At 44.9% G+C, this 27,169-nt stretch overlaps 1 protein-coding gene across 4 annotated transcripts in view; it reads right to left on the minus strand.

Moving 5' to 3' along the window:
• The window catches only part of LOC138529468 (uncharacterized), a 522,169-nt gene extending 499,348 nt beyond the window's left edge, over window positions 1-22,821 (minus strand). For 2 of the 4 annotated variants that reach the window (XM_069640826.1, XM_069640829.1), the window contains exons 1-2: window positions 22,719-22,821; window positions 14,737-14,856 (exon numbers count right to left, since the gene is read on the minus strand). In XM_069640826.1, the coding sequence (XP_069496927.1) occupies window positions 14,737-14,856; window positions 22,719-22,770 (172 nt within the window). In that variant the 5' untranslated portion in view covers window positions 22,771-22,821. The remainder of the gene's footprint in view (window positions 1-14,736; window positions 14,857-22,718) is intronic. The other 2 variants (XM_069640827.1, XM_069640828.1) reach the window with 1 other exon arrangement.
• Between the last annotated feature and the right edge of the window lie 4,348 nt (window positions 22,822-27,169).

Consider the following 27,169-nt stretch of genomic DNA (forward strand, 5'->3'; position numbering starts at 1 on the left):
TGTAGTGCTACATTTAAAATGCAAGAGCCAAAACTACAAGTTCCAGAATTCCAATAAACAAAAATCGGCATTGATGGCTTACTCGAGCATGACATTGGGAATCTTGGGAGCTCTGCATTCCGTTATCAAGGGGATTCCCCTCCTCAGTGCCACTCTTGAACTCCAATGGTCCCAAGCATTAGCTCATAATTAGTTCACGTGTTTGACCCTTTGAAGCAGCATGCATACTTTCAAACTACATATCTCTCAACGTTGCTCAGCAATCATAGGCATAGATAACTTTGAGCCTGTCATTGTAATGTAGTTAGCACATTTTGAGAATAGTGACATGAATGTGTTTGCCACCCACCTTTTTTTTTATTTTTTTTTATTTGGTATAGCTGATAAAATCAACCTTTCAAATATATGAAAACATAATTAACAATATACAATTACACTTCCACATTAGATCATTCATCATAAAATGCAATGTCATTATTATCATTAGATAGAATAGCATTTAAGAATTGTGTTATTGCAACTCTAATAGATAATTTTGTGCTCCTGAATAATCTAATCCAAATTTCATTCTCATCCATAGGGACATAAGCACACAATAAATTAGTAAAAAAAAGATTTCTCATTAATATTAAAGCTGGGCAGGTCACTAACAGGTGCTGTAAAGTCTCAGGAGCGTCTGAGTTTTCACAAAAACGACAATAATTTAAATGTTTTGAAATCAACCCTCTCCTTGCCATTATTTCTCTTGTCGGTAATAAGTTAAACCTAAATCGTAAATATTGTTGTCTCGTATGTGGTGCTGGAAATTTGATTAAATAGTCTGCCATAGTGCGCAGCTTTTTTTGTCCAAAGCATTGTTCATTAAAATCTTTGTATGCGCAACATTTGGCCGTATTGCGTATCCAATCATATTGGAACAGCTTTAACTTGGCTCGATCAGGGTTTGTGAGGAGTGTCTCAAGCGATATACTTGCGTCTGCTAGGGCGTTTAACACACAAGTTCGCCATCTAATTGGGAAAAGATCTTGGGAATTAGCAAGATAAAATGCTACAGTGCTTAAGATGTTATTTTTAGCCAACCCTAACAAACATTTCCTGAATAGTGCGCACATTTTCCATATTAATTGTGAGAATAGTGATATCAAACCCATTTCAAAACGAATCATGGGGAGTGGGGCACAATTCGGTAGTTTTAAAACAGATCTCCAAAACCGTGCTTCACATAATTCCCATATGTTGCTTCTAATAGGGAGTTTGGTGTCAATTCCATATAATAAAATCGGAACTACTTTCGTTTGATAAAAGGTCATGATGTGAGTGTATGAAAACTTACCATAACGATATACAAGTATATTGGCTTGTGATTTCAATGTGTCAAGTTTGGAATTGAGGGTGGTAACATAGGCTTTTTCACTTTGTGTGTTATAAATGGTCAAGCCTAGATATTTATAGTTTTCAACATTCATTAAGGTGACCTTGTTTAAATGCCATTTATATTTCTTCGCACTAGAGCTGTTGTTAACTTTTTGACAAACAACTACTTGTGTTTTCTCTAGATTCATTGTCAGATTGTTTTCCATTGAGTATGCATATAATTTATCTAATAGATTCTGTAACCCTTTAGGGGTTTGAGATAAGAGGACTAAGTCATCCGCATATAACAACCAGGCTATGCGTTGAAGGCCCAATTTCGGTGCATCACTAATTATGTCTACAAAAGATTCACCAAGATCAAGAATAAACAAATTGAATAAAAAGGATGCCAGAATACAGCCTTGCTTAAGGCCTCGGCCAGTAAGAATTAATTTAGAGAGCAGGCCTTCCATGGTGAGGCGAACTTGGATCGAAGTGTTAGTATGAAGTTGTTTTATAATGGAGATTAAAGAAGAGGGACATGAAAAGCGAATCAATTTTTGATAAAGCAAATGACGGTCAATTGAGTCGAAAGCAACCCTGAAATCGATGAAGGCCAAATATAGTAGGCTATTTCGAACTATGCTCTGTGATTTCAACATATTTAATATCATGATGTTTGGGGCTGTTCCTAAACCTGCCACAAAACCCGCTTGAAAGGGATCTCTCGTTTTTAAATTAGAAGCCCAATTATTTAGGTCCCGGAGTACAATGCGATTAAAGATCTTTCCCGGGGCATCCAACAAGGCGATGGGTCTGTAACTTGCTGGATCAGATCTATTTCCTTTTTTGTAAATTGGAAGAATAATTGAACGCTTCCATGAATCTGGGATTAATTGTGTCTGAATTATATTAGAAAACATATTGTATAATATCTCAGACCAAATTTCAGGGTGTTGCTTTAACGTGAAGTTCGAAAGCCCATCAGGACCCGGAGCTCGAGAAGCGCTTGCTTTATTTATGAAAAATAGTATGTCTTCTTTATCAAAAGTTAAAGTAAAATGGTTTATTAAATCTGGCAGGTTCCGACTGTTTATGTTTGGACATGGCATGTATAAATTTGAAAAGTGCGAGATCCATGCTTGTTCAGACACATTGTTAGATTGTTGATTTATTTGGTGATTTGTAGTCACCTTATTAATTATCGACCAAATTTGTGAAGTATTCTTTCCTGCTATCATGTTTAGCATATTGGAGCTGTCATTTTGATATAGAATCGCTCGATGTGATCTTAGCCAATTTTTATAGTTTGTCCTTAGTTTGGAGTTGACAATAGTTCTTAAATTGGGCGACAATTTCAAAGCTTGTCGCTTTTTCGAGCGGTATAATGTTTTTACAGCTTCTACGACCCTATCGAAAACGTGCATAGTGCGAGTACTAGACAACATACATTTTTTAGCTTTATGTTGAAAAAGTTGCATTACTTTATGGTAAGGCGTTTGTGTCATGGAATGTATATTAGCTTCAGATGTTAACCTGGCATAGAAATGATTAAATCTTTTTAGAGATGTCTCACTCCAGCATAGGCGATTACCACCATAATTGACAGTTACGAAATCTAAGGTGTTATTAGAGGCCTGAACGCTTATCGAGTCAATTATATTCCAGTGCATAGAGAGGCAATTGTGATCACTCAAAATTGAGGGATATACTTCAAACTTAGAAACTTGTGAAATGAGAGATTGACTTACATAAATGTAATCAATAATTGCTGAGGACTGACCTCTATGCCACGTTGGCTGTGGGGGAATGTCATCTATAAATGACCCATTTAGCATTTGAAGATTATGAGCCTCGATGAAATGGTTCGATAATATCAATCTATTACAAGATTTATGACGATCAAAGTAATGCAAATTTAAATCCCCTGTTATGATAATATGTTTTATAGTGTTGTCAAGACTCACCAAATGCATTAAGGAATTCATGTCTCTCATGAATAAGTGGTCGGAAATATTAGCAGGGTTCCAATATACGTTTATTAAGGCATATATTGATTCACCAATCTTAAGTTTTATCATCTGCTGGAAACAATTTGGAGATGACCAATGTTCAGATTCTATGAGAGGATTTTGTTTAACCGCTATTAGAAGCCCTGACGTCGGTCGTCCATGATTTGATTTGTGGGCTGAATTTGTGTGTATATTATAATTGTCCCAAGTTGGGGCACTAGTAAGCCAAGTTTCTTGAAGCGTAGCTATATCAACGTCATCAAGGCTTAATTCAACAGTATTCAATAAATGACGAAACCCTCTCGTATTCCAACTAGTAAGAGAGACATGAGTTCGAGGCTTAGATGTATCAAGCTAGTACTCATTATGAGTTAACTGGCAATTGCAAGACTTTCTAGAGACAACTGAGGAGTCCTGGGTGGTAGTTATGTCAATGTTCTTCTCATGAATGTCATTTAGAGGCGAGGATTTTGTCGTTGGAGTTTTAGATGAGAGATGACTGACTTCGACGACAAAACCTAAATCATATAGATGATTCTTAGCTGACCATATGGTATTGACAACCACTCTAGAGTTTATCCACAGTTTTACTGAAGTGAGAATCTGGGCATTTTCAAACTCTACCAACTGAATGTCATTTGAGTGTATATCTTCTAAATCAGGGATTTCAGCAAAGATGGTAAGTATGGAGCTGCGATTTAGATCGTATCGCACATTTGGCGGTTGACGACAAGCAATGGTCAATGAATGCAATGCTGGTCGTTTGGGATCATTTTTGAATAATCTTTTGTTCTGTAGTAGAGCAGGGTCAGACTTAGCTGGAATCGATTCTGATGAGATTTGTTTGTCTAGAGAATTTGCTATGGTTGTCTCAATTAGTCGTTGTAGTTGTGGTCCCAGTGCTGTTAAAAGATGTTTTTCTTGTAGCGCATTGTTTATATCAGGCATTTTTCTTTCCATTAGTGGTGGATCGACTATGGAGGTTTGATTGTTTGCCTTGATGCAGTTTAGTCCAAGAGAATGCTGGGATACGAGTTGAGTCTTAGCAGTCCCAATTTCAGCCTCACAAGCTTGACGAGGGATTTCTAGTCTAGGAATAGAGGTTTCTTGACCATGGAGGGAGAGATTGCTGGTTGGGTCATAGTGTCTAAAGTATTTTTGTGCTGGTTGTGCTGACATATATGCGTCTACTGCACACCGAATCTCCTTTCTATGTTCTTCTAAAGTCTGCTGGGAAGATCCGTGTGAAAGAAGATTATGATTGCTTTGCTTTTCAGATTTATTTTGTGTAGATGGTAGAGTGTACTCTGAACTATCCACAGTGGTAGCCAGGCTGTCTAGATTGGATTGTACATGATGTTTAGCAGCAATGGAGATTTTCCCTTGATCGTTATTAACATTATCTTGACGTGCTAAAGTCTGTAAATGGTATTTTTTAGATATTGCTTTTGATGCCAAAACTATGCGTTTCTGCGAATTGACTGTGGGCTTGATCGGTCGCTTCGCCATAGAGATACCACAATTTTTTGGGTGGACCATGTTTTTTGTTTCTTTCTTGTCTGTCAAGGAAGTTATACTTTTGTTTGAATCGAGGGTCGTGCGAGAATTAGAGACAACAGGTTCTCTCTCATGAGTGAGTGATGTTGAAATCGCACCTGGTCTTTGGCTTGCGTTTGCAACATATACTTCATTTGAGCCAAGTGGAGGTAAAGTTTTGAATTTACCAGTGCCAAGTTTTATTTCTATCTTATGATCAAGTATTGGTGATTGATTTTGACCATAAGGATGATTTTTTAAGAAAATGGGGGCAATGGTCCGCGGGGCCTCTTTGGTTTGATTAACAGTACTATTAAGTGACGATGATGAAACATTTTTTAAACAACCTTTCCGTAGGAAAATTGGAGCTATTTTTAAAGTCTTCTGTGGAGATGATGTAGAAGATCCTGTAGATTGATCAAAGGTCACTTTAGTGGTCTGCGAACTCGTTGACGTCATCAATGTTGTTTTCTTTACCCTCTCCATATCATTTGAGAGAACTACCTCTTGATTTTGTTTATTGATTGTAGTATTACTCTTAACAATTTTTTGAGAGGTGTGCTTTTTCTTGTGTTTCATGTTGCTGCCTTGGTCACGTGATCTTTTTTTCCTTCTCGCTTCTTTTTTTCTTTGTTTCTTTCCTCCTGATGACGAAGATTGTTGTGGACATGGAGTATGCACCACACATTGCTCTTCATTGATGGGGACCGGATCATTTGTTATATGTATGTTTAAAATATTCTCATTTTCACACTCAATACTTACATTAGCCAGTCTTCGAAATTCATCAAGAATTGACTCGGACAAGGGAGTATCGTCTAAAGGCTGGCATATGTCATTATTAATGGTTTGAGTGAGTAAAGACGGAGCTGTGATGGCAGAATTTTGTATATGATTGAGAAGCTCCTGTAGTGAATTTTTGTTGGATTCTTCTAAAGTGTTTTTAAGAGCCATGGATCTCTGAATGGCAGAGATATCTATTCCTTGTTTTGCTGATTCTACTTTGAGTTCTTGTATTTGTTGCAAAAGATTGTTGTTGATAAGATTACAACAACCTACCATCGCACCATCCAAAACAGCAACTTCTTTGGTTAATTCAATAAGGGAGCCTGTCTGTGATTGAACTTCACCCTTTAGCAATTCAAAGACTGAGACTAAGGAATTTAGAACATAACTAAGAGCATGTAAAGTATGTGCAGAAGGACCAGGCGGACTTTGAAGAGGCTCGCCCTGCAAAATTTGAACTTCAGATGGGGTATGAGGCATTAGTAAATTGATGTCTTGGGCAGAAGATAAGGAGTCTGAACTCCCATCTAAATTTGATTGATTTATCTTCTCGAGGGGACGGATGGTTGTATTAGAAATTGGTGATATTGAAGCAGGAACGGCTTTAATGGATGCGGATTCACCATGAGTGATCACCGGGGCAGCTTCTTTGAGAGTTATTTTTCCACCGAAGTGATCGTCGATTTTTTTCTGTATCTTTGATGTTGTAACAGTGAATTCGAGTCCTCTTTTCCAGTTTTCAGTTAGGAGAGGACAAGCTTCATGTGTTGTGTGTGCTCTATTAGGAGTTAAAATAGGCGACTCTAAATGAATGTGTGCTGTAGTTTGTGGAGGCACTATATTAGAGGAAGATGATGGCGCAAAATCTAGTTGTGTGCTCATCGGTATATCATCGGGTATCATGGTTGATATAATAGGCTCTTCCCATTCAGGTGTCTTCAGATCATTTTCAGTCGGATTGCTACGAAGTTTCATCGCTTTTAAGTATAGAGTGGTTTTTAAATAGAGTTTTTAGAATGAGCACCTTGTTGTATAATTTAAATTGAGAATAGTTAATAACAGGCTCACTTACTTCTACTAGCTCATCCGAGTCAAGGACTCGAGAATTCACAGTTTGTTCAATTATCAAGATACCTTGGTTCCAGGTGGCGGGAGGTGCAGTGAGTTTGATTGTGTGACGAAACTCGATGTCTATGCCTCTCAGAGCCAAACAGCAGCAAAACAGTTCTAGTAAAAATAAGAAGGCAACGCCCTTTACTCCGCACCGGGCTTAACGCCGCAAGGGTGAGCGGGGTTGCTTTTTAAAATGTGATCAAGTCACGTGATAGGTCACGTGACCGCCGATGGGCTCCGCCTCCTCCAGGAAGCGAGCGCGGGCTGAGAAGGCAAGAGTCCCCCTGGACTCGCAGTGCCAGCCGCTGATGTTGCAGGTAACAGGAGTCGAATCAGCAGGATGTCGGTTTAGAGTAAAACAAAAGCCACCCACCTTTACGCCACTTTCTCTACCCAAACCCACCCTTTCTTAACACCAAACCATCCACCCTACCACCACCCATCCACCCTATCCCCACTCTCTCTACCCCTACCCACCCAATGCACCACTCTCTCTATCCCCAGCCACCCTACCCCCACTCCCTCTACCGTTACCCAAACACCCTACTCCTACTCTCTCTACACCCACCTACCCTAACCCTCTCTCTACCCCCACCCAACTTACCCCACTCTGTCTACCCACACCCATCTCTCTACCTCCACCTACCCTCACTCTCTCTACCTACCCCACCACTTTACCCTCACTCTTTCTACCCCCACTCTCTCTAACCCCAATCCACCCACCCTACCCCCACTCTCTCTACCCACTAGCTCCACTCCCACCAACCCCCACTCTCTCTAGCCCACCCACCCTACCCTACTCTCTCTACCCCACCCACCCTACTACACTCTCTCTACCCACACCCAACCTAAACCCAATCTCTCTTCCCCCATTCACCCATCCTACCCTCACACTCTCTGCCAACACGCACCCAACCTACCTCCACTCTCTCTACACCCACTCACCCAACACCCACTCTATCTTCATAACCCCACTCTAGCCACCCTACCCCCACTCTCTCTACCCCAACCCACCTTACCCTCACCCATCCTAGCCACAGTCTCATGCTAAAAACATCCACCTGCTCTACCCCCTCTCCGCACTAGGGCCACTAGCACAACCCTCTCACCCAACCTACCCCAATCTCTTGAACCTCATTCACCCAAACCCACTCTCTGTACCTCACCCAACTCCCACTCACCCACCCTACCCCCACTCTCTCTACTATTCCCCACCTTCTCTACCCCACCCACTTTATCCCACTCACCATACCCACACTCTCTCTACAAACAACCACCCACCCTAACCCCACTACCTCTATCCCCACTCTTTCTACCCTCTTGCCCAAACAACCCCAACCCACTCTACCCCAACAAACCCGACCTACCCCAACTATCTCTACCCTCATACACCCAATCCCACTCTTAGTACCCCACCCATGCTAGCCCACTCACTCACCCTACCCCCACTCTCTATATCATTCCCCACACTCTCTACACCCACCCACACACCCACCTCATCAACTCTCTATACCCCAACCCACCCAGGCCTCCAACACTTTCTACTCCTACTCACCCTACCACCTTGCTCAATACCTCACCTACCACACCCCCTCTGTGTCTCCCCCATCCACCCACCCTTTACCCTCTCTCTATGCCCACCAACCCTACCACCTTCTCCATACCGCCACCCATCAGACCCCCTCTTTCTCTACTCAAACTTAGCCCCTCTTTCTTTACCACCACCACACACCTACCCAACTCTCTTTCTAACCCCATGCACCCTACACCCTTTATTCCTCCACACACCCACACTACCCCTTCTCTAGCCCCACACACCCAAGCCCCTCTATCTTTGCCCGCTCATCCTTCCCCTCACACTCTGTGTTTATTTCTCACCCTCTCACTCTCACCATTCCTCGTTCATATTTCCTCTTGCTCACCATCAATGGCACCCTCTATCATTGGTGTTCTTCCTTGCTCTATGCCCCTTCTCACTCAGTTGCACACCTGCCCCCCTTATCACATCCTCCTTTGAAACTGTGCTCTCTCCTCCTTCTACCCTGGTGCCTATAAATGCATAATGCAAAGAACAGCAGCAAAGGCCAGCACTATAGGCATCGCCTAGGCTTGCCTTTTGTTGTTATAATGAATTCCTTCCCAGACTAAATAATCTTTACATAGGCAGACCATAAACAATTCATAGCTTACTGCATGCACCCCTCCCCCCACCCCGGATATCTTATCGAGAGGTCGGGATTGATGATTTCGAGCATCCGCCAGCATCACAATTGCCCCTCCGCAAACAAATCAGAAAACAGCGTGGAGTCTTTACTTTTTAAGAGTCCTCCTGGACATAACTTGCTCAGTCAGATTGTCCTCCATAATTATCTGAAACACTACTTTTAGATGTTCGTCCATTGGACTGTTTTGTTAATCAGACTGATCTATTTTGATCTCTTTTGAGGCCAGCAAATAAACCCTTTGGTATGGAAATATGGTAGCAGTTCGCTCTAGGATGCTTTATCTGTTGGTTTCCAGAATGTTTCCGTTTCTAAGCAAGCGATCTGCTGACTGTGTAAGGTATGAACAGGTTCTGGGCATGGTGCCATCAGAAAACCCGCGTAACCAGTTAGTACAATGGACTTCAAATGTCTCACTTTTCTTAGAGGATGGGTCTGAACTCCAAAATAGTCAGTAATTGGAAAACGATCCACAGCAATTCAAGTAAAATCTAGAAACCTTTCTGGACTCCACGTGTGGCCCTGCGGTCTTTCCTCACCCCCTTTCTTAACCTGTATGTCTTTGCGTGTGTATTTGTTTTGTTTTTTGTCGTCTCCATCCACGCCCTGCGCCTTTATGCCTCTGGGCCTCTTTATACATTTATTAACATAACATACATTAATCAGAGTTTCTACTTTTACAACAGTACTTCATATATTACAGCGTTAGTCTATGGGGGAATGCGTGCCATCCTACATGTTATAAGGATACTGCAAGTGGCCAAGGAGTTCCATGACTAAACAGCGGAACAAGGCTGAAAGCAGACATCTTTTAAAGTCTCATGGAACTGAAATGCAATACCCTTGTAAGACATGTCGGTCTGCAATACATGTATAAAGGCTTGAAAATGATCTGCTTATTACAGGCTACTTGTGACATCACTAGTGGCTTGTAATAAAAAATAACAGAATTACTGCTCTGTAATCAGTTATTGCAATAATAAAATGACATCACTACTGCTATGTAACCAGTTATTGCCCTTCAGTGGTGACATCACAATGCCTGCTGCTTGAGCCAGCCCACAGTCACTGCAACACTGAAGTAAAGCTGTGACAAGGTTTTCAATGTCCTTTCCTGAAAAATAGCTTTCTCTTTTACATGCAGGAACTGGCAAGGTACTGTTTATGATAGTACATTTATTTTGTGCACTGCTATAGTTTTACACATGAGAGCACGGATCGCCGTGTTATTACATAATTTAACTCGGCAAACAATCCTTTTTAGATGCATTTTATACAATTGCTTGAACTGTTTTCATACATTGCAAACTGTATAATGTAGCAATCATGCCTCAGCCGGGGGCATAAGTGTCAGCACCTATGCCCCCCGGCCCCTCTGCTGGTGTGTGTTTACAATTCGCACCGTGGGTTTTTGCCCTGGATGCAAATTGTGTTTTTTTCTCTCGAAAGATGGTTTCCGTGCTCTTTTGCGACCCAAATCTCGAGAGAGAAAAAAACAAAGATTGCCGCCACCATTGGAAACAGTCCCTTTTAAATGGTCATGGTGGCCACGGGTGGGAGGAGCACAACGTTCCGGCACAGCAGGTAAGTACGGTGGTGGCGGGGTGGGGAAAGGGTGTTAATGTCTTTTGGGGGACGGGGAAAGGGGGATATGGTAGGCAACAGGAAGAGGCTCCCTATTGTCTCCCCACAATCCAGACGGTTCCACCCTGGGAAGGGCCTCCGATGTTTGGAAAGATCGGGCATTACAGACTGTATTCTCACCCACTCTTCGAGCCACCTGATTGGCTGAGCGCCCTTCCCTGGGTGCAAATAATGTTTCATGCAAACAAATTCTGCAATGATTTTATGCAGCAGCAACTCGAAGACCTCATCTTACATTGCTTTAAGCAACATGCCAGGTAGTAGAGAGAGTGACAGCGCATGGCCATTTAGAAGCAGGAATAAGATGCCCCCTACCGTGCGTAAAAAGGATAAACAACTGTACTAAATGTAACCACACATCAGGTACATAATTAAACTGCAAGTGGATATGATTTTTTTTTTTTTTTTATTTGTTGGTTAAATAGATACAACAGTATGTACGTGTAATTACTGCAGGATGCACTCCTAGCAATGACAATTGTTCTTGTCTTTTCTCTTTTCTGTGCATTCTATTGGTTTCTTTATTTAATTTTGTACAGTGATTTTTGTAATACAAAAATAAAAGTTGTAACAGTAGGATAAACTAAATAGTTATTGAATTAATAACTAAAAATCCCCGAAGACGCTCACAGCAATGATATCTATACCCTGACCCGCTTCGTGAACACGCGTAGGCAAACTTGGGACAATTCAGTATCGGCATGTTAAGTAACTGTATTTTCGTTTAAGGGTTGTATTTACTTTTGATATGATATACATTTAGCATTGTGACTAAGGGAATATAATCATTTGCTTAGAAAGGTGTACTTGTGCCTTAGGTCATTTGATGTACAATTTGTGTTTTGAAGGGAATATTTGAGGGAGATTTGATAAATCAAGCACAGAAAAACAATAGTGCCTTTGTTTGAATGTGTTTATTGTATGTGGCACTTGCGGGCGCAGTATTGAGGCACAACTTTTCTGCAGCCCGTAGTTGATTTGTAAAGTAAGGAAGGATGATTGATAGATAAAAAGTTGACTAAATAATAGAGCGCAGCGCACCTCGGATTCACCTGGATTTAGTTGGCAGTGAAAAGGATATTGCCAGTCACCTCGGAATTCCGTGACTTTATAAAGGAACACTTGGTGACTCGCAATATCCTTATAAGGTATGATAGGGGGCCGGTTAAGTTATGTTATTGTGCATTTCTATAGTGCCTTTTATAACATTGATATGTTCTCAAAGCGCTGTGGGTTGAACGCCCTCGGGGACCATAGTCCAGGTCAGTGGAGAGGCTAGGGTGGGAAGTAGTGCTTGGGTGACTCAGCATGTGTGCAGCCAGTGCAGTTTACAAGGTGTGTAGCTACATTCTAATGCTAGGCATGGCGCATTGTTTGCGTGCGATCAGTAGAGTGTGGGCAGCAAAGCCGTAAAACCTTGCTTGGAGTCTGCATCCTGGCAGTGGTGGAGCTTGTGTATGGGATTATGGGTTTAGCTAGGCCGATTATTTTTGTGGGTCATAGCTGCGTTCTAAAGACTGTTCAGGTGTTCATGGAGGTGTGCAGGTATTTGTGCAGCTAGGCTGAAATAGATTTAGGGTTATAGCTGCATTCTTTTATTTGCTGATGTCGAGGAGAGAGCGAACTTCTTCGTGTGTGTGAGTGTCTGTACAGAATGGTGGAAGATCCCTGTTCCTGATTTCCTTCAAATGCGGGCTGAGCTGACTGTACCTATACTAATGGTTCAGTGCATTTTCTCCAGGGCGAGTTCTCTGCCTAGCGCAGAGTTTGTTCTGAATTACCAGGCTTGAGGTTGTCTTTCGCTGCTTGGCAGTCCCATCGGAATTGATGTTTCCCTATTCCTAGTCTTTATCTGGTCTGCGGGCAATTGTGATATGTGGCCATAACTCAGTGTCACTTGCAGGAGCTTGCCCTGCTGGGTTTGTCGCCTGCTTCAGAGTCTATTCTCTTGCGGAGGAACAAACTCAGTCTCATTCTGCATATCTCGTATATTACTGGCTCATTGTGATATAACTACTGATATAAGAAATTACATCACCACTGCACTGTAATCAATTTCACATGAATATGTCACAATGCCTGTTGATTGAACCAGCCCAACGCACAATTCCAGCTGTCAACTCACAACTAAATGAAAGTCTTGACAAGCTTTTCAAATTTCTTCTGTGACACTTTACAGACATTCATTGAAAAGCAACTGTTTTGTGTAGTGTATCAGGGGTCCTTCAAGGCAAGCAATGACTGGAACAGGAAAGGAATCCAAAAAGCAGCGTACACCGAGCAGGAAGTAAAACCATGTATTTAGGCTGAGTCACAACTGGGAGAACAGAGTTCAAATAGCACCGTGGATTGAACTGAATGAAGAGAGCTGTCAATAAACTTTTTCATACACAAACACCAAAATGTGCATACACATGTTTTGATTTTTTTTAAACACCTTACAGAAGCTTATTTGTGGGACTGCTTCAGTCTCCTATTTCCAGGCATACAGAGATTGATTGTTATTGGTTCAAGCCATCATGGCCCCGATTCTCCCACACCACCCATCGTAACATCACAAACCTTCCCACAATTAAGTGACACAGCATTATGTGATTGTGTTAACCACTGGAACTTTATTTGCCCTTGGTCAGTTTACATTGAACACACAAGACAAACGGAGCTTGTGCAAAGGGGAGACATTCACACCAATGAGGTGCCGTGCGGACATCAGCAAGGACACAAAAACTGTTGCACCCTACAGTCACCGAAAGCTCTTCTGCTGATTGTTTACCCTTGACTCAGCCCTTCACCCTCAGCCCTCTTCCCATGTGCACCGGCTAAAGGGCGATTTTGAAACCGCTTACGACACTGTGGTGTGAATTTGATTTGCCTGTGTTTACTTTAGAATTCTGTGCACTTCCCAGCGAGCACCCAGGTGCTTGGTTTACTGGCCTCGAAAGTGTGTACTGGTCCCAATCCCCTGCGGCTATGTTCTCCTGGGAACAGCCAACTTGCAACATGTCTCCAGTACACTGCTGTAGCTGAGCGCTCTAACGCTCTAGAAATTCATGTTTGCCCAGGACACAAGGCTGCGAAAAGAAACATATTTTACTTACCTGTGGCCTGTACTGCAAAATTGCTGTTATATTTTTCACATCGTGCTAGACTACCTTTTCTATCCACTACCCCAGCCCCTTATCCCTATCCCCTGCGCGCCCTTCTACCCCGTGCCCCACTTGGTGCACCCAATCCCTCTGTTCCCCACAGTCTTCTCGGGTTGCACCCGCGCACACTGCCCCTAAGTTACACAGGGCAGCGGTCAAAGATGTCCTTAAAAGTGCCCCATCCCCTTGCACACATTGCCCCCATCAGTTACATAATAGGTAGGTGTCCCTCCGCCCGCCCCCCTGGCAGTGCTGAATTTGCTCCTTTAGCACATTAGTATGTTTATTTTTTGCAATGCTTCAACACATGCAAGCTGCATATTAGTCTTATTTATTTTTTAAATCCAGATTCTACACTAATTATATTCATCAACAACTGGAAGATCTCTTACATATTAAGCTAGTGGCCCATGTATTAAAGGGAATGGCAGTGTGTGGCACTAGTAAGAATACAATATGGCCCACTGTACATAAATGAGATATTGCTAGTTCCCTTCGGGTTGCATTGCCTTGGCTTTCGGCCTCCTTCCTCTATTTGAATAAGGAGATCCTCCATGACGTGTAATATCCCAGCAATGCCCAGAAGGGGGCATGTTAATCCATATTGAATGCAGAGGAGGGGGTATTTTATTCCATCTAATAGATGGTCGCCTCCTGATCGCCCATTCAATAATTCATCTGTGCTCTCTGATACGAGATGTGGCGTAAGCGTATAATCTATAACGTCAATATCACATGTCATGCTTCATGCACTAGAAGATATTATGCTCAATGTATTATATTTCATGTCACACATGTATTGTGAAGTTGTCATTCGAAGGCTGATTAGCAACACGTTTAAAGCCCCTGCACTCTGTTGCCTAAGGCCAATATCCGCACCTTAGGTGCTTTCTGATGAACCACGCCCTGTACAACCGAACCTACCATATTTATATCGAACGATTGCATTCATGCAGCTCGTCGTCCCTTCGGGGCAGGTTATCAGCTCCCCAGTACAGTCCGGCGTATTGCGACTGGCGCAGTTGTAGCACTCCAAGGAGTTTCCTAAAAAGAAAAGAAAAACGTGCTATGACGGCATCTCTTGCAACGAACCCTTCGCGCATATTTCCACCTCTGTATCCAGAGAGCGGAGGGACAGCGAGACGGTCGTCGACTCTGGGGTCATGTCCGATCGCGCTGGCACCGTTTGCTCGAGCGTCCACGCTCCCAAATGCAGAGGGTACCAGCACATATCATTTCTGCTCAACCCATTGTAAACCACGTAATCGCAAAGATGACTTTAGAAATTTGTTAGCGTACTTTAAATGCGTGAATGTGCAGTCACGTATGTTGCTTGTGCTGAATTCATCTTTAGATACACACTTTTAAAAATAATTCAGCATTTCGAAAATAAATTGCCATAAAATACAAGTCTCGGCTTTTGCAGTTCCTTTTGGCAAATCACTGTCAAGTGGGATTACGCGGGCAATATTGCAGACACTTCACACATGTGGGAGTACGCATTTGCTCGGTATTAGCACTAGGGCCAACCTTGCCCCAGTGGAAATATCCTGTGTTGTCAATGCATTTATGGGCCAAGGCAACGTTTGCCGTTGTGAGGTGAACATCTGCCATTGCGCCAGTGCAAAGTGTCTATATTCTGGCTTCTGGCCGTCAGTGAGGAGCTCAGGCAGTGTCTGCAGTTGGGAAGCGCAACCTCGCGTTTCCACTGCTGCGCATTGCTGAGAGCTCGCCTTGGGGATTTTGCACTGGGGTGAGCTCAGCTATTAGCTGGGATGGAGCTCAGCATGGGTGAGTGAGGTAGGCTGAGTCCTGATTTTAGAGGCAGAACTCGGTTTGCTTGTGATAGGGAATAGCAGAGTTGCGGCTGCGTTGAGGGAGTTCCGGCTGTACTTTGCAATGATGTGAGCTCAGCTTAGTGTTAACAATAATGTTGTGTTCCTGCACCGTGCATCCTGCTGGACTCCTCCAGCTTCTATGTGCTATAATGGCCAGTCTTATTTATCAACCTCTGAAAGTTGAACGGCTAAGCAGGTAATTCGACCTCTCAATGCACAGGCTGCCCATTACAATGTGCTCATGCAGCCAGCCACCATTATTATTATTATTATTATTATTATTATTATTAATAATAATATTATTATTGTTGAGTGTAGACATAGCTTCAGGAAGCAACAGTGCGCTTTACAAGTCGTACTACACAGCGAGGGAAAGCAGAGATACATGGAAGTGAGGAGCTAATAATGGGGGAGGAGGAGGGCGGGCAATTTGGGAGCACTAGATCTACAAGCACCCAGGGGAGGAAACGCCTGGGGTTCTGGGGGGGGGGGGGGGAGAGCAGACTGCCCAGTCTCAGTTATGTCGGGGGGTGGAGGGGATTTGGATGTATGTTTTAGGAGGCGATGAGCACACTTCAATGTTAGCAATGGAGAGAAATCACATTGCTGTTAGCAATGGGGAGACCACAGCTTGACGGTAGCAGTGGGGAGAGTTCATCTTGGGTTTAACAGGGGAAGTTCAGCTCGGAGTTAGCACTGGGGAGAGCTCAGCTTGGGAATAGCAGTGGGGGGTGGTCAACCTGGCGTTAGCAGTGGGTAGAGCTTGTCTCCGGGTTGGTAGTGGAGACAGTTCAGTTTGGTATTAGTATTGGAGGGATCCCAGCTCCGTGGGATCTATGGGGAGAGCTAAGTTTCTACTTTGCAATGAGGAGTCCTCAGCCTGGTGTTCCCAACAGGGAGAGCCGGGCCTGGAATTAGCACTGGGGAGAGATTAGTTTGGGATTCGTAGTGGAATGAGGCAATCTTGGTTTCAGCAGTAGTGAGAGCTCATGCTTGCTTTAGAAATGGGCAGAGCTCATTTTGGGATTAGCACTGCAGAGACCTCACATTGGTATTATATGTGGGGAGAGCTCATGTTCGATTTTGCAATGGGAAGAGCTCAGCCTTGTGTTATCAGTGGGGAGAGGTCAATTTGGAGTTAGCAATGGGGAGCGCTCTGCCTGGTGTTAGTAGGGAAGAGAGCTCAGGTTGGCATTAGCAGTGGGGAGAGCTCAGTTTAGCGTTAGTAGTGGGAGGAGTGCAGTTTGGGCATAGCAGGGGGAGAGTCCAGCTCGGAGTTAGCAGTGCGGAGAGCTCAGTTTGGTTTTATCAGTGTGGAGAGCTCACGTTGGGGTTAGCTGTGGGTAAAACTGATCTTGTCATTAGCAGCGGGGAGTGCTAAATTTGGGGTTTGCAATGGGAAGAGCTCAGCTTGAGTTTAGCAGTAGAGTGAGCCACATTTGGGTTTACCATTGGGGAGAGCTCAGATTACACTTTGCAATGGGGAGAGCTGAGCCTGGTGTTCACAACGGGGAGCGCTGAACATGCTATTAACACTGGGGAGATCTTAGCTTGGAATTAGTAGTGGGGAAAGCTCATTTTGGGATTACAAGTGGCCAGAACTCATATTGGAATTAACAATGGGCAGAGCTGCGGTTGGGATTAGCGTTGCGGAGAGCTCAGAGTGGCGTTATATATGGGTAGAGCGCAACTTCGATTTTGCAATGGGAAGAGCTCACCCAGGTGTTAGCATTGAGGAGAGCTCATTTTGGTGTTAGCAATCGGGAGAGCTCAACTTCGATTTGCAGTGAGAAGAGTTCACCCTGGTGTTAGCAATAAGGAGAGCCCAATATGGTGCTTGTAGTGGTGAGAGCTCAGGTTGGTGTCAGAAGTGGGAAGAGCACAGATTGGGTTTAGTAGGGTGAGAGGTCAGCTCGCAGATAGCAGTAGGGAGAGATCAGTCTGGGTTTAGCAGTGTGGAGAGCTAAGCATGGGTTTTTGCAATGGGGAGCGCTCAACTTGGAGTTAGCAGTGGGAAGACCTCAGCTTGGGGTTAGCTGTGGGGAGATCCCGGCTTCACATTTTTATCGAGGAGGGCGCTACCATGTAGTCACAGCGGGGGGAGCTGGTATTGCCTCTGAGTAGAGCGTAGCTTGGTATTAGTAGCAGGGAGAGCTCATCTCTGGGTTAGCAGTGGGCAGAGCTCAGCCGGGTGTTAGCAATGGGAAGAGCTCAGTCCTGTGTTAATAGTGGGGAGAGCTCAGCTTGGAGTTAGCAGTGAGGAGAGCTCAGCCTGGTGTTAGCAATGGGAAGAGCTCAGCCCTGTATTAATAGTGGGGAGAGCTCAGCTTGGAGTTAGCAGTGAGGAGAGCTCAGCCTGGTGTTAGCAATGGGAAGAGCTCAGCCCTGTGTTAATAGTGGGGAGAGCTCAGCTTGGAGTTAGCAGTGAGGAGAGCTCAGCCTGGTGTTAGCAATGGGAAGAGCTCAGCCCTGTGTTAATAGTGGGGGGAGCTCAGCTTGGAGTTAGCAGTGAGGAGAGCTCAGCCTGGTGTTAGCAATGGGAAGAGCTCAGCCCTGTGTTAATAGTGGGGAGAGCTCAGCTTGGAGTTAGCAGTGAGGAGAGCTCAGCCTGGTGTTAGCAATGGGAAGAGCTCAGCCCTGTGTTAATAGTGGGGAGAGCTCAGCTTGGAGTTAGCAGTGAGGAGAGCTCAGCTGGTGTTAGCAATGGGAAGAGCTCAGCCCTGTGTTAATAGTTGGGAGAGCTCAGCTTGGAGTTAGCAGCAGTGGAGGGATGGGGGCGGCTTGATGTGAGCTATGAGCATGGGGAGTAAGAGACAGTAACATGCTGGTGATTGGGAGTGGGGTAAGACAGGTTAACAGCAGGGGATCAGGGTGTAACCCTTGGACGTTGCTACTGACAGAACCCACCCCACCATACCCCAACCCTTTTTGCCACACTGTAAGGTCAGCAGCCGTATACCAATGTAAACGGGTGTATTATTAGATGTATATAAAAAATACAAAGGATGGCAGTTTTACAAACACATATACTCCAATCGAGTCGCAGTTTGTTCGCCGGCTGTGCAATCGGCAATAATGTCACCTGTTCATTAAGTGCTTCACGCCAGGCACCTCTCGCTTTTAAATGTTGCAATAATTGGAGTTATTCCCCATGTACTGGTAATGCACGTATTGCCATCGTAACGGATAAAGGGGTAAATTGGCTTTGTTGAGACTCGAATTCAGGAGAGTGCTGAACTTGGGAGCTATCCAGACAGGCAATAACCGACAATAATGACAATGTTTAAAACGTTCACGTATTGTTGCTGGCAGCATTTTTAAACTCAAGATAGAACAAAAGCTAATTTGCCCTGAACCCGGCGCACCCACTGGATCGTAGTGCCACCGTTCTCATCCACCCACTGGATTGCAGTGCCACCCTTCTTATCCACCCACTGGATAGCAGTGCCACCGTTCTCATCCACCCACTGGATAGCAGTGCCACCGTTCTCATCCACCCACTGATAGAAGCGCCGCCGTTCTCATCCACCCACTGGATAGCAGTGCCACCTTTCTTATAAACCCACTGGATAGCAGTGCCACCGTTCTCATCTACCCACTGGATAGCAGTGCCACACTTCTTATCCACCCACTGGATCGCAGCGCCGCCGTTCTCATCCACCCACTGGATAGCAGTGCCACCCTTCTTATCCACCCACTGGATCGCAGCGCCGCCGTTCTCATCCACCCACTGATAGAAGCGCCGCCGTTCTCATCCACCCACTGGATAGCAGTGCCACCGTTCTCATCCACCCACTGATAGAAGCGCCGCCGTTCTCATCCACCCACTGGATAGCAGTGCCACCCTTCTTATCCACCCACTGGATCGCAGCACCGCCGTTCTCATCCACTCACTGATAGAAGCGCCGCCGTTCTCATCCATCCACTGGATAGCAGTGCCACCGTTCTCATCCAACCACTGGATCGCAGTGCCACCGTTCTCAACCACCCACTGGATAGCAGTGCCACTGTTCTCATCCACCCACTGGATCGCAGTGCCACCATTCTCATCCACCCACTGGATAGCAGTGCCACCGTTCTCATCCACCCACTGATAGAAGCGCCACCGTTCTCATCCCCCCACTGGATAGCAGTGCCACCCTTCTTATCCACCCACTGGATCGCAGCGCCGCCGTTCTCATCCACCCACTGATAGAAGCGCCGCCGTTCTCATCCACCCACTGGATAGCAGTGCCACCCTTCTTATCCACCCACTGGATCGCAGCGCCGCCGTTCTCATCCACCCACTGATAGAATCGCCGCCGTTCTCATCCACCCACTGGATAGCAGTGCCACCGTTCTCATCCACCCACTGGATCGCAGTGCCACCGTTCTCATCCACCCACTGGGTAGCAGTGCCACCGTTCTCATACACCCACTGGATCGCAGTGCCACCGTTGTCAACCATCCACTGGATAGCAGTGCCATTGTTCTCATCTACCCACTGGATAGCAGTGACACACTTCTTATCCACCCACTGGATAGCAGTGCCGCCGTACTCATCCACGCACTGATAGAAGCGTCGCCGTTTTCATCCACCCACTGGATAGCAGTGCCACCGTTCTCATCCACCCACTGGATAGCAGTGCCACCGTTCTCATCCACCCACGGGATAGCAGTGCCACCGTTCTCAACCACGCACTGATAGAAGCGCCACCATTCTCATCCACCCACTGGATAGCAGTGCCACCATTCTCATCCATCCACTGGATCGCAGTGCCACCCTTCTTATCCACCCACTGGATCGCAGTGCCACCGTTCTCATCCACCCACTGATAGAAGCACCGCCGTTCTCATCCACCCACTGGATCGCAGTGCCACCGTTCTCAACCACCCACTGGATAGCAGTGCCACAGTTCTCATCCACCCACTGATAGAAGTGCCGCCGTTCTCATCCACCCACTGGAAAGCAGTGCCACCATTCTCATCCACCCACTGGATAGCAGTGCCGCCGTTCTCATCCACCGTTCTCATCCACCCAATGGATCGCAGTGCCACTGTTCTCATCCTACCACTGGATAGCAGTGCCACCGTTCTCATCTACCCACTGGATAGCAGTGCCACCGTTCTCATCCACCCACTTGATCGCAGTGCCACCGTTGTCAACCATCCACTGGATAGCAGTGCCATCGTTCTCATCTACCCACTGGATAACAGTGCCACACTTCTTATCCACCCACTGGATAGCAGTGCCGCCGTTCTCATCCACGCACTGATAGAAGCGTCGCCGTTTTCATCCATCCACTGGATAGCAGTGCCACCGTTCTCATCCACCCACTGGAAAGCAGTGCCACCGTTCTCATCCACACACGGGATAGCAGTGCCACCGTTCTCAACCACGCACTGATAGAAGCGCCACCGTTCTCATCCACCCACTGGATAGCAGTGCCACCGTTCTCATCCACCCACTGGATCGCAGTGCCACCCTTCTTATCCACCCACTGGATCGCAGTGCCACCGTTCTCATCCACCCACTGATAGAAGCACCGCCGTTCTCATCCACCCACTGGATCTCAGTGCCACCGTTCTCAACCACCCACTGGATAGCAGTGCCACCGTTTTCATCCACCCACTGATAGAAGTGCCGCCGTTCTCATCCACCCACTGGATAGCAGTGCCACCATTCTCATCCTCCCACTGGATAGCAGTGCCGCCGTTCTCATCCACCGTTCTCATCCACCCACTGGATCGCAGTGCCACCGTTCTCATCCACCCACTGGATAGCAGTGCCACCGTTCTCATCTACCCACTGGATAGCAGTGCCACCGTTCTCAACCACCCACTGGATAGCAGTGCCACCGTTCTCATCCGTGAAAGAAAAAAAGCAGCGCGTGGATCCTCACCACTAACACTGAACACAACAGTGGATCAGCAACTGGGGGGCAGGTCAGTGGGCACCCGTGTGGATAATTGCAGAGGCACCCTGCAGTACACCGCTCCTGTGCCTTTCCACAAATACGGGTCTGCTAATTGATAGGGCGTCTGCCGTGTATGCCGGAGCTAAGACTGGCGGAGTGTTGCTGTATTCAATATGCCCTTCATACAAGCCCAGCACTGCTCTGTTCACCTATAAGGGGACAGTGACACTTAGGCCATGGTTCGTGTGATCGAGAAGAGCCAGATTTCCTGCAACCTAGCACTATTTCTGGAGGCTTCCTTCAGGTTAATGCTCTGTGTAAGAGCTGGGACCTGAGGCTGACTTACCCCCCCCTGCAACCCCACCCACCATCCGTTTGTAAAGGTGCGCATTACACGAGAAGGCCACCACACTTGCATGCTGCTAGGCCCCCCTTCACTTCGCGCATAGTGTAATACTGAGGTGTGACACCAGGGAAACTCATCTTTTCTCTTCAGTTTTAGTCTTCACTTTAAAAAAAAGTAATTGCTGCTTGCACAATATGCTTTAACGGTGACGTTTACGAATGGATTCCTATGGCATTCCGCTGCATTTAGCACTTGCTAGAAGCAGGTGGATTCCATAATAATCCATTGCGAATTCTGTCTGCAAAGCGTTATTTGAAGGCAGCATTTACGTTTTTACATGCTGGCATTAATCCGTCTGCTATTTGAGGACAGAGCAGGAATGCATGGCAGAAAAGGAATGCTGTCCACGTATTGCACCTGATCTGCCTTTAAACAGTAGGAACATCTGCCGGGTAGTAAAGCAAGTCATAAAGAACTTTACACTTTCATTGTATGCCTTGCTTTACCTCTCTAGCCCTTATAAAAGGACCCCCATTCCCTTATCGAATCTGTCTGATTGTAGAAGGTGCTAAATCCAGGCAGGTTCTACAGGAATACAATGATTTAACTCCAGCATGAACATGCCTGTTGCATGAACATACATGCGGCGTTAAACCATGTACACTTTGAAGTTGCATGAGGAATGAAGGGTTAACATAATACTTCTACTGCAAGCCCCTACTCCGCCTTCAATTGGAACGATAATCTCCCAGAGTGGTAGAGGAATGCGGAAATCATTACACCTTGGTTTTACACATTGGGAATAAAAAAAAAGAACAGACTCACCTGAGGCTACAAAAGCCAAGAGGAGGCTGAGGCTGGCAATGAAAACACTCATGGTGGTTAAGAAGGTACCGTGCAGTGTGCTTCATCTGCCTTCACCCCACCTGGGGATGTGCTATTTATGTGCTCACTCCATGCCCTGAGGGAAGGTTTGAGGTAATGATGTGATTGGCAAATGCAAAGTTGTTGGTTATAGTTCGCTTTAAAACTGCTCCGCCCTTTAACTCAAAAAGATTTCAATACAAGCAATCATTGACAAAGCCAATAAGCCTGGCTATCATATTAATTGAGGACACATGCAGCTTGTACCTGCACATATATTATACAATCTTTCTTTCTTTCTTTCTTTCTTTCTTTCTTTCTTTCTTTCTTTCTTTCTTTCTTTCTTTCTTTCTTTCTTTCTTCCCTTCCTTTCCTTCTTCCTTTCTTTGTTCCTTTCCTTCTTTCCTTCTGCCTTCCTTTGTTTCTTTCCATCTTTCTTTCTTTCTTTCTTTCTTTCTTTCTTTCTTTCTTTCTTTCTTTCTTTCTTTCTTTCTTTCTTTCTTTCTTTCTTTCTTTCTTTCTTCCTTTCTTTCTTTCCTTCTTTCCTTCTTCCTTTCTTTCTTTTCTTTTATTTCTTTCTTTCTGTCCTGCACCCTTCCTTTTTTTTCTTAGTCTTTCTTTCTTTCTTTCTTTCTTTCTTTCTTTCTTTCTTTCTTTCTTTCTTTCTTTCATTCTTTCTTTCATTCTTTCCTTCTTTCCAATTGCTTCTTTCTTTCTTTCCCGTCTTTCCTTCTTACCAATTCTTTCTTTCTTTCCCTCTCTCCCCTTCTTTCCTCCTTTCGTTTTCTTTCTTTCTTTCTTTCTTTCTTTCTTTCTTTCTTGCTTCTTTTCCTTCTCTTTCTTTCTTTCTTTGTTACTTTGTTTCTTCCTTTCCTTCCTCCTCGGTTGTTTGTTTGTGTGTTTGTTTCGTTCCTTCTTTCCTTCTTCCATCCTTTGTTTCTTTCCTTCTTTCCTTCTTTCTTTCCTTCTCCCCCTTCTTTCCTTCTTTACCACTTCTTTCTAATCCTTTCTTTCTTTGTTTCCTTCCTTCCCTCCTTCCTTCCTTCCTTCCTTCCTTCCTTCCTTCCTTCCTTCCTTCCTTCCTTCCTTCCTTCCTTCCTTCCTTCCTTCCCTTGTTTTGTTCTTCTTTCCTTCTTCCTTCCTTTGTTTCTTGCCTTCTTTCCTTCTTTCCAATTCTTTCTTTTGTTCCTTCTTTCCCCTTCTTTCCAATTATTTCTTTCTTTCCTTCTCTCCCCTTCTCTCCTCCTCTTTCTTTCTTTCTTTCTTTCTTTCTTTCTTTCTTTCTTTCTTTCTTTCTTTCTTTCTTTCTTTCTTTCTTTCTTTCTTTCTTTCTTTCTTTCTTTCTTTCTTTCTTTCTTTCTTTCCTTCTTCCTTCCTTTGTTTCTTTTCTTCCTTTGTTTCTTTTCTTCCTTTGTTTCTTTCCTTCTTTCCTTCCTTCGTTGTCTTCCTTCCTTCCTTCCTTCCTTCCTTCCTTCCTTCCTTCCTTCCTTCCTTTGTTTTGTTGTTCTGTCCATCTTCCTTCCTTTGTTTCTTGCCTTCTTTCCTTCTTTCCAATTCTTTCTTTCGTTCCTCCTTTCTCCTTCTTTCCAATTCTTTCTTTCTTTCTTTCTTTCTTTCTTTCTTTCTTTCTTTCTTTCTTTCTTTCTTTCTTTCTTTCTTTCTTTCTTTCTTTCTTTCTTTCCTTCTGTTCTTCTTTCTCCCTTTCTTGTTTAGTGTGCTTATGTTTTTAAAGTACACCATTATAACCAAGAGGTAATTGTTTAGGATCATGTCAATATTCATTGTGGTCATTCACTTAAGAGAGAGAAAATAAAAAAATACAGAAAAAAAGACATATGTAAATGTTATGCCTGTGTGCTAATGCAAGGCAAAGTTAAGGTTAAGACGAAGTCTCTATGACTTCTTAAAAACCTTTGAACGCCAGCATGAAAACATCTGAAAATATTCCTGAGTAATACTTGGAGGCTAAGTTTGACATTAACAGCTTTATAGTTTAAACAATGGCCCTCATTACGAGTTGCCTGGTAAAAGCGGGTTCATTACCGGCATGCCGGAACGTGCAAGTCCATGCTCGTATGAACCCGCTATCAGCGGGTGATTACAAGTGCGTGAGCACGCGCGTTCCCCCATGCCGGTAGTGGCAATACCGCCATGCCGGTAAAGGGCCACCAACCCCCCTATAACGGCATTGCAGGGCCCGCCCATTGCGTAACCGCCTCATAACAACCCCTAAATACCGGCACGGTAATACCGGCAAAAAACAGACCCGGAAATTATGTCATCACGCAGGAACGGGAAATGGGCCGGCGGCCATCTTTAAAAACACAATCCATTGCCATCCTCCTTACTCCATTGTGCAGTTGAAAGATCATTGTGAGCATTTGTCTGGGACCTAGTGATAGCAGTGACCTGGATTTCCCCCAACAGGGACTCTATTTCTATTAGATCCCCTTGGATGGCCCCGGTTTTGGCCAGCTGATCAGCTATTTCATTCCCAGTTTTGTTTGGTCCCTCTACTTTGGAATGACCCTTGATCTTTTTATAGTAGATGGTCATCCCATTCGATGTGACCAGATCATCAATATTTTGGATTAACTTCCCATGTTTCAGGGTTTTGTTATTAGCACATAACATGCCTCTGGTTTTCCAATTAACCAGGTGCTCCACGAACCCGTTCCGTACATAATCTGAATCTGTGATTATGACCAGTTCGTGGAGTTGATGTTGGACAGCAGTGAGGATGGCTTGATGCACAGCCATCAATTCTGCCACCTGACTACTTCGGGGACCAATTTTGTACCCAGCGGAGGGTTCTGGGGACTCATTCACCCATGCATTCTCTACGCCGGCCACCAGTTCTTTTTCCCCGTTGTTGTCAACATGGTAAGAGCATCCGTCCACATAGACAGTGGGCATCCCCTCACAATTGTCTTCTTCAAATACTTTGTGTGGGGAATTAAGGTATGCCTCCATGTTGTCCTTGATTTTTAGACTTTCGTCCTCAAGACAGTTTTCTCTGGCACAATCATGCAAGTCAGCCAGACCTTGCGCGGGGGGACTCTTCTTGTTTTGGCCATATCTGACCTCCACAGGAAAGCCTTGCATTGACAGAATCCAGGAAGTAATTTGGGAATTACTCACATTTCCGGCCCGGATTCTGTCACTTTGGAGATATTGCAGAGGCTGGTGTGGAGTCTCCACTATGATGTGTTCCCCCTGGATAAATGGGCGGTAATTCTTCAATGCCCACACCGTTGGCAGGAGTGCCTTCTCACAATCGTTGAATTTTTCCTCCACAGAGGATAAAGTTTTGCTCGCATAGGAGATTACTTTATTGACCTTGCCATGCTTTTGGTATAATACTGCCGTCAAGCACATATTAGAGAACCCTGTCTCCAGGAAGAACTCCTTGTTTCTGACAGGGTAAGCTAGGCAAGGCACTTGTGAGAGGCTTCTTTTGAGTTGTCTTAGTGCCTCAGATTGTTCTGGACCCTATTCCCACTTGACCCCCCTTCAAAAGATGAATCAGGGGTCTAGTGATCTCTGCGTAGCCCTCAATGAACTTTCTGCTGTAATTAGTCAGTCCAAGGAGGCTCCTTAGTTCCCGCAGAGTTGTGGGGTCTTTCAGTTTCTGAAGTGCTTCCACTTTCTTTTCCTGGGGACAGAGACCCTGAGGAGTAATCTCATGCCCCAAGAAATTAACACGGGTTCTACACCACTGTGCTTTCTGAAAGGAAAGTTTTGCTCCGGCGGCCCTCAACTGTGTCAGAACATAACGGATCTCCGCTATGTGTTCCTCCACAGATGAACTTTGGATGAGGACATCATCTACATAAGCCAGGTTACCCCTCGCACCCAGGTCGGGCATGGCCTTGTCTAGGAAAATGTTGAATTCATTTCCGGAGTTGAGGTATCCGAAGGGAGTCTGGGTCCATGTGTACTGCTGGCCCCCGAAGGTAAAAGCCAGCTTGTATTGGTCCTCCCTACTGACAGGAACGGTCCAATATCCATTGGTCAGGTCTATTGCAGTGAATACCTGTGACCCCTGAATCTGGGCCAGCCCTTGGTCAATGTAGGGAAGAGGCCATCGGGAAGTATGGACCCGTTTGTTGAGCTCCCTAAGGTCAGCGCAGAGTCTCCACTGGCCGTTTGGCTTCAATATTCCCAGCACCGGATTATTGAAGGTGCTGTGTACTGGACAGATTATTCCCCGGGACTCAAGGTTCTTAATTATTTCAGTAAAGGACTCCATGGATGCGAGGGGCAAACGATATTGCTTCACAAACACTGGAGTCATGCCAGGGTCCGTGGGAATTGTTATTGTGTGGATGTCGGTGCAACCACAGTCATATGAGTCTACCGCAAAGAGATCTTGGAAATCCAAGAAAACTTGTTTCAACTTTTGCTTCTGT

Source organism: Ambystoma mexicanum, chromosome 1q (assembly GCF_040938575.1).
Source record: "Ambystoma mexicanum isolate Mex_15411 chromosome 1q, UKY_AmexF1_1, whole genome shotgun sequence".
Taxonomy (NCBI): domain Eukaryota; kingdom Metazoa; phylum Chordata; class Amphibia; order Caudata; family Ambystomatidae; genus Ambystoma; species Ambystoma mexicanum.